An 8400-nucleotide genomic window follows, 5' to 3' on the forward strand; every position below is an offset into this window, starting at 1 on the left:
CGGCCAGTGCGCGAAAAGAATAGCTGGCTGATTCATACGCGAAGTCACGAGCCGTACGTCGTACGCAGCCGGCGTACGGCCGTGCAAGCGTAATCGAAAACACACGAGATGCACACGTTTCACGGCGAGCTTCCCTTCTTCTTCTTCTTCTTCTTCTTCTTCTTCTTCGTCGTCGTCGTCGTCTTCTTCTTTTTCTTCTTCTTCTATTCCCTCGTTCGCGACCGTTTTTATACTCGGATTCTTTCTTCCTTCCGCGAACGTTCTTCGATGCTCGCGAATCATTCGAGTCTTGTGCTTTACGAATTATTTCCCTACAGTTTTTCTAATCAGTGCATAATTCAGATTAAGTCAAATTCTATCCTATTATTAGACAAAATTAAATTCATCTCGTATCAAAAACAAATGTTCCCTAATTAATCTAATCATCGATCCTCTCTTCAACGCGTTGGAAGAAGAGAAAAGAGATCGAAAGAACCGAAAATTCTTTTTATTAAGATCGGTGAAAAGGTTCAATCAAAGGACCAAGAACGAGTAAAATATCCTACCCTATATATCCCTATATATCCTACCAGTACCTACCAGTCAGACGCACGAGGCATCGCGTCTTAAAGGTGGAAAAGGGCGTAAAAAGGAAGAGGATAGAGAAAGTGGGCGCACGGTTGGAATAGTTAAAAATAACCTGGCCAAGTGTCCTGCGCCGAGCTCCGGTTCCTGTAAACAGATCCGTGGGGAGAGGCACGGCAAAAGAAGCAACGGAAGAGACACGCGGCTCGCGTGTACCACCTCCCGACCAAACGAGAGCATCCAATAGAGTCTCCCTGGTGGTCGAAACGAGACAGAAAAAGCATAAAAGGAGTATCACATTTGACGGTAGTACTCACGTGCTTCCATAGAGGTATCTTGACTCGGCGGTGGCAACTGCGTCGTCGTCGTCGTTGGCAACGTAGTCCTAGCCGTGGTCGACGTGGACGACGAGCCTTTGGGGTGCGACACCGTGACCTTGACCTGTTCCTCGCCGCTCTCGGCCTCCTCGTCCTCGCTCGCCGCCTCTTCCGGTCTCGGGCGTGTCCTTACGCTTCCAGCTCCCGACTCCTCATCTTCAGGATACGACCACGCTGACATCGGCCTGGCGACCGTTGTGGTCCACTCGACGACACCACCACCACCACCTTTTACCTCACCACCACCGCCGCCCCCCCCGAACACAAACCTGGCCCCGTCTTTTCGAGACGGGGTGCCTATCTTCTCCCTTTCTTCGTCTTTCGCCTTCGTGTCGCGTCTTCCCGCGGATCTATCCGAATTTTCACTGTCGTCGTCCCACGGCACAGTTCGATGAATCAAACGATACGGAGCGGTAGTCCAAGGGACAGGTACCGTGGTCACCCTTCTCCTCTTCGTCGTCGTCGTCGTAGTCTTTGTAGTCGCCGTGGTTGTCGAGTAATTATCGTCCCAGTAATTCTCACCGATAGTCGAGTCCTCGAGACTCGACGACGTCGAGTCACCACCACCACCACTACCACCGACAGTTGTTCCGGTTGTTCCAGGGAACGAAACGGTACCACCACCGTGGCGACGCTCCGGTTTGATCCTATCGACGAGGGTTGAAGATCGTTCCGTGTAACGGGGACGAGAGAATCTCGTCGGCAGCCAGTACGGTTGAACAAGGCTTAGAGTGGTTGATCCTCGATCATCGAGCAACCCTGCCGCGGCAACCTGCCGCCGTCTCGACTTGGTCCTCTCGTGAGCCAGACCTCCTCCTCCTCCTCTTCCTCCTCTTCCGCCCCCTTCACCTCCTCTTCCTCTTGCTAATGCAGGGGAAGAAGAATCCGTTCTTCCGATGGATGGATCGATTGTCGTTTGTTCCCAGGGAGAGAGCAACCGACTCCTATCCAGACCGTCTTCTCGTTCGGCTGATGGGGAAGGTAGTTGCTCGCGATAATCCAATTCTCCCTTCGAGGAACGATTGTGCGGTGGATTTTCCGGGTGGAGGTTGGAAAATCGGCGGTTAGCTCTTCGAAAGGAAGACAAGGAAGACGATGATAGTAACGACGATGACGATGATGATGATGACGATGACGACGACGACGACGATGAACGGTCGAACGTTGATCGAGGCGGAAGACGAGGAGGCGTAGCGTCGAGGGACACGTGCGGATCGGACACCACCGGCGCAGCCGTCGTCGTGCACGTTTGATTGCCAAGGACAGCGACGACGAGAAGAAGCAGGGGCAAACCCACCCCCGCCCCCGTGGTGACCCCCACAACCCCCGGCCTTACAGCGAAAACTCTCGAGGCCGTCCAGTCCAGCTGGTTGTAGGCCGATCTTGTCGATGATGATGATGATGATAACGACGACGACGACGACGACGACGACGAATCCTTGAGATTCTACCAACTCTCTTCCCCTCCTCCCCCCTTCCTCTCTCCAGATCCTTCCTCTTTCCTCTATCCACGCCAAGATTCCTCTCCTCCGCCTCTTCTTCCTCCTCTTCCTGATCTACATCCAACCTCGTCTCGTTATCGTCCCTCCTTTCCACGACACCTGCTCTCGCCCTTAACCACCACCAGATCGGGCTCCGTTCGTATCGACCCGATTCCAGCTGCCTCTTTTTCTTCTTCCTCTTCTTCGTCGCCGCGACAACTGGTCCACCCACGAGATTTCGGTCTCGCATTTATCCCGTCGTGTGTCGAACGTTTCTACCGAGGTATCCGCGTCGCGCGTACTCGAACCACGATATCGCTGCTACGCGACCGCGCTCCGCCATCATCGCGAGCCGTGCCGATCGTTGTCAGGAACGATCGCCGGACGAGCATTCGCGAGTACACGCGCCTCCGCTGCTCGCATCCTCTGGTGTTCCCGCTTCACCGCGCTTCCGAACACTGCGAATCTCTTCGTCAAGCGTTTATGGGCCTCGAGGAAGGGTTACGATGTGTCTGTAACAAACAATCGTGGAAGGTTATTTTTAATTCGTATTAACTTCGGAGAATTTGATCTCTGATGCAACGTGATAATAAATAATTTGATTTATATTCGAATTATTAATGTTATGATATAACTTTCAACATATGTCACTTGTGATATGATGCGATATTTTTATCGTATCGTATCGTATGTATGTTGAAAATGACAAAATTAACTATATATATGTAGGTAAATTTGTATGATTGGATGTAGAAACGTTTGTCTTCTCGTTTTATAATAATGTCCGCTTTAATTTAACCATGTTTGCTTAACCAATTGCTTAATTTAACCAATTGCAATGGAAATTGTTAAAATAAAAGTTTTTATGCAAAGAACGTGCTCTCATATCAAGTAATGTAAATATACATTACTATTTTACTTGCACTTTCCAAGCGAAACAACGAGCTGTAAATTATCTGCTAGGCATATCGTGTCTGATAAGGGATAATAAAGTCAATCAGTAGAATTTAATTTTTATAAATCAAATAGATTTATTTTTTAATATAAATCAATTTAACATTACGTTATTATTAATGATAAAAAGTAAAAAAGAAATATCATCTATTGAAGATTAACTATGTCAATGGATATAACTATACCAATGAATTATGAATCGATAAATAATTAAAACGAAATATTAAATAAATATAAATTAAATTTATCACTATGAAGATAATAAAATTTGGGAAAGTAGCTTTTTTTTTAAAGCATTTGACGATGGATTAAAAGAAACAAACGGATAGCTTGATTTGTATCATTAAGTTTTATATGTAATACGAATGTGTGGATTTCACGATAAGAAGAAACAAAAAGACGTGAAATGAATTTGAACAACGCAGGAAATTGGAATTCAGAAAGCTACTGATATATCTTTTTTCATCTACGATACGATATAAATATAATTATCAATGATTCAATATCATATATGTGTTCAATATATGTATGCATATAAATGTATGTGTTCAATATAAAAGAACAATTGAATTTCAATCTAAATGATATATTGGGATAAATTACAAGAAATTAGAAAATTAAATATCGATTCCAAAGATATCAATGAATGATTTGCCATTATCATTTGTATATAAAATCCTATCTCAATCTTAATCCTGTTTTTCGAGTAACAAAAGAATAATAAAGAATAATACTTATAATTTATTTATAATAAAATATAACAATAATTTTATTTCAACTAGTTGAATAAAAAATAATTGAAAAATCATCTTTACATTATATTATTTACATTAAATATTTGTAGTTACAAAATTAAAAGAAATCAGATGCATACACCGATTCGCTTAAACCGATTCCTACATAACACAGTGAAAATAAAATCACTACAATAAAGACATCGAATGCACAACGGATATCAAACGTATCCAATTATAAACAAGAGGAGATGGGCCACGAGATAAAGAGGAACAGCCCCGTGCACCATGCACTGTCTTATTCTGGTCTATGGACTCATGCTTCCTACAACTTCCTAAAATACGAGCCCCGAGGAAATAGTTCACGAACGTATCTCGAATGATTCGTTTCGTTCTATGTTCTACCCTCGTTCCCTTCCCTTCCTTTTCGTCCCTCTTTTGTCTCCATCGTGCACGCGCGTGCTGACAATACAATACAATGTAATGAACCGATGTCCAACACACATGAAACGCGTTCTCTACTTTTTTCTGCAACATGCGTTTCTATATGCACGCACGCATGCACATACAGCATAAAAATGAAAATGTTGCCCCGCGGAACGCACACTTGAGATTTCGAGTGCTCCTTCGTCGAGTCGACCTCGTATCGCGTGGATTTATTATTTACGTCGAGCATCGGTGAACTCCCTATAGCTCTTTATACGGGAATATTCGTACCCCTTGGCAGTAAACGCACGTAATCATCGAGCGAGAAATAATTATTCCAGCTGCATAGGCGGGAACGATCGAGATAAACTGTAATCAATATTCATGATGCCGCTGATAAAAAAAAATAATAATAATAACGATTGATATCTCGATAAGAGATAAGATGATTTGATAACGAGGTTCGATCGAGACGATATATCGCTCTGGACGCGATCTCATGGAAAGTTATACGATCATGATATATCTGATTGCGAGCATATGTATTATTCTACGTATTTTGAACGAGGGACGATGTGGAATGCAGAATAATGTATAGGTTAAAGGAATATATGATCATTTAATTCTTAAGAGAAAAGTTTATATTTATTATTTATTGAATAAATAATTATTGAATATGCAAACACAATGTATTAAATTTCAGATAAATTTATAATTTTTTAAAGTCGAATACATATAATAGGTGATAAATTTCATAGATCACGTGACTGGTCTTTTAATCATGGCGTCCAAAATGCGCGGAATCGCGTATCAATATATTAACGGTTAAATATCGATTGAAAGAGATATCCACGAAAGAATGTCCGCAAAATTTATTTACCAAGCACGTTAGAGGTTCCATTAAGCGCAGCATCGTAGGGAGAGAAATCGCTAAAATCCTATTTTTATGAACGGTCGTCGGACATGAATAGTTCAGTCCACTTCTCCGCTACAGGCATCGTCTCCTAGAATATGCCAACATAGAATCACGAAGGAGGAAAAGGGATGGTGGTCGAGAACAGGCAGAGTGGTCTGTTTCTACTGTCCACACTCTCCTAATGCAAAACTCATGTAGCATCGATAGTCGTGGACTTTAGCCATGACATCGGTGACTGGCCGGATAGTCGTGTTTCGCGATGTTTATTCAATGCACTTTATCGAACAGGAAATCACGAACAACGAGAAAAGTGGCTGACACAACACAACCGATGAATATTTGTTTACGTAGAAAACGCGAATCCCGCTAATTATAGTCACGGAGTCGAAGGGAGGAAACGACGAAGACACTATTTTTACGAGTCTCCCGCCAGAATATCGTCTGACTCCGTCTGACCGTAACAAAGCCGATAGACGATAAACGAAAGATCAACTGACTCTACTATTACGTCTTATTGTCACAATAAAAATATTTCATCGGTTCTGATGCATTTGACACTTCGCAATTTGATCGAAAACTACTGATACAGACACTTCGTGTATGGCTTCCCAAGAGCAACTGAATGCGCCATCTAAGGACGCAGAAAAATTTTGCCGGTACGGTAAATAGCGCCTCTATTAGACACAGTCGTAAATTATGATTGGCTGAAGGAAAAACGCATGCTGTCTATATGATATTAAGTGATATGGTTAATAAGTTAATAAAAGTTCCTTTATTTTGATATATATTTAATTGAATAATAACAACAATAAATTAAAGACGTTGGTTTACACGTGTTAATGAAATCAATATCGATCAATCCGCAGAATTTTTTCACGGAAAGTGAGGTTAGAATACAGCACGAGTGCTCGCTTGGTCTGTGTCGCGCGCGCGTGTCAGCGAGTGGGAATTCGGTGTTTTCATGAGGAAAAATGTGCGCGGCACGCGTGCTGACGTTCTATTTTCGAATGAAAGGCGCGATCAGGGGACAAGAACGAAAGAGAGATGCAGAAACTGGGAGAGAAAGGGAGTGAAAGAGAAAACGGACAGACACGAGAAAGAGAGAAAGACGAATCCGTAAAGCGTGTATACGAAACGAAGAGAAGAAGCGAATAAGATAGATGTAGGAACGAACTGCGAGGGAAAAGCATGGAACAGAAAGCGAGAAAGCGACGCAACGAGAGCAACAACATTGTGCAAAAACGAAGACGGATTGTGATGCATCTGTATGCGTATATATGGGAGTAAAGAAGACAGAGCACGAGTGAGTACTCTTTGAATACATGGCGGGAGAAGGCGGACAGAAACAGAGAGCGAAAGGGATGAAGAGAGGGAAGGAGACAGAAAGCATACTGCCGTTGTAGTGTGGACACCGGCAAGGAACTCTGACTCGTCTTGTGCTAGGCGGCCATGCTGGGTCTCTCTTGCGTTCCGAGAATGGGTACCTTTTGCGTACACGATGAAAACTCGTGTATCCCCTCGCAGAAAATTCTATCGCGCACGTTGTCACTCACACTTGTGAGAAACGTGGTTAGGTGGAATCACACGGCACAGTGAACGAAGAGTGTCGTTGAGAGAAAAAAAACAAACGAAAATATAAATAAGAAAAAAAGAGAAAACAAAAATGTGAATGCAAATCGATGAAAAAGAAGACGGCAATATCAACAACGACAACAATAACAACAACAACGTGCGCAACGTGAATTCTGTTAGACGAAAAAGATGAAAAGAAGCGAAAGGATGTAAAGTAAAAAAAGAGACTAAGCGTGCGAGAGAAAAAGAAAGGAGACAAGCACACGCACCGTGTTGACCACCACGCGTTCGCCGTTCGGGATGAGGGGAGGGGGCACCTCTGTTCACGAGCACGATCAGACGTATACGCAGTACACGTAAAACTACGCGCGGCAACGACACACACGACCAGTGCACGCGTCTTCGCGGCGGCTCCGTGTTTTCCACCGTGTGTAGCGTGTCGATGCTGGCTTTTCCTTTCTCGGCATGGACGCCACGGCAGCCACGCCAAGACGAACGAAAAAGAAAGGAAGCGGAATCGAGCGTGGATCGTACAACGAACGACCGAAGCTCGAAGCGAACGAGCCGAAGATCCGTGGAGCAAGCGGTGCTGCCTATCGGATGGCACTGCGTTCAGCGCCGCGGTGTGCGACCCCCGTCGGCCTTCATCGTCTTTCCTCGTCGCGCCTCGTCTCGTCTCGGCGGCGCTCGTCGCTTTTCGCCCCTTTCCGTCCCTCGAGTTTCTACCGCGTCTCGCGCTGATCCCACACCTCTGTGTACTACCTTACTCTCTTACCCGTCTTACTTGTTCTTTCTCTTCTTCCATCTCGCGATTCTCTAAACCCCTTCTTCCGTGTGTAACACCCTCTCTCTCTCTTTCTTTCTTTCTTTCATCACTGTTCCTGTCTCCTTCAATTCTCTATCTCGCCGCCATCGTCACTGTCACCACTACAGCCGTCGTGGCTGCCACCGCCGCCGCCTCCACCGTCGCCGTCGGCTCCACCACCGTTACCGCCACCGTTACCGCCACCACCACTATCGTCACAGTTGCTGTCGTCGCAGCAGTCGCCGTCACAGTCATAGTCAACGAGTGCTGTCGCGAAAATCGTCTGGTTTCTTGGCCAATCGCCGGTCCAAGTCAACCTGATGACCCGATTCGACTCGCCACTCAATCGTACAAATCGTGTTCTGTCTCTACACCTTCTTTGGTCTTGACGCGGCACTGGCATTAATTAAACTGGTTTTATTTGGAAAAATTTACTCGTGGAGAACACCCTGTCACGTGACATGATCGTAATATGTATGCTTGAATTCGACGCGTGTTATTTCCAAATATAATCTCAAACTCGTTAAAGACCTCGTTGAAATTTCATTATTGAATGAGTGGCAAGAATAGA

At 44.6% G+C, this 8400-nt stretch overlaps 1 protein-coding gene and 1 pseudogene across 1 annotated transcript in view; both read right to left on the bottom strand.

Moving 5' to 3' along the window:
* LOC122715397 (mucin-19-like) overlaps positions 1-2672 on the bottom strand; it is an 83886-nt gene extending 81214 nt beyond the window's left edge. Inside the window, exons 1-2 of the mRNA XM_043937553.1 lie at positions 2454-2672; positions 882-2388 (exon numbers count right to left, since the gene is read on the bottom strand). Coding sequence (XP_043793488.1) covers positions 882-2388; positions 2454-2672 — 1726 coding nt within the window. The remainder of the gene's footprint in view (positions 1-881; positions 2389-2453) is intronic.
* Positions 2300-7829, bottom strand: LOC122715398 (annotated as a pseudogene).
* Positions 7830-8400: the final 571 nt, after the last annotated feature.

This window comes from Apis laboriosa, unplaced genomic scaffold, assembly GCF_014066325.1.
Source record: "Apis laboriosa isolate Shangri-la unplaced genomic scaffold, ASM1406632v1 scaffold350_cov158, whole genome shotgun sequence".
Classification (NCBI taxonomy): domain Eukaryota; kingdom Metazoa; phylum Arthropoda; class Insecta; order Hymenoptera; family Apidae; genus Apis; species Apis laboriosa.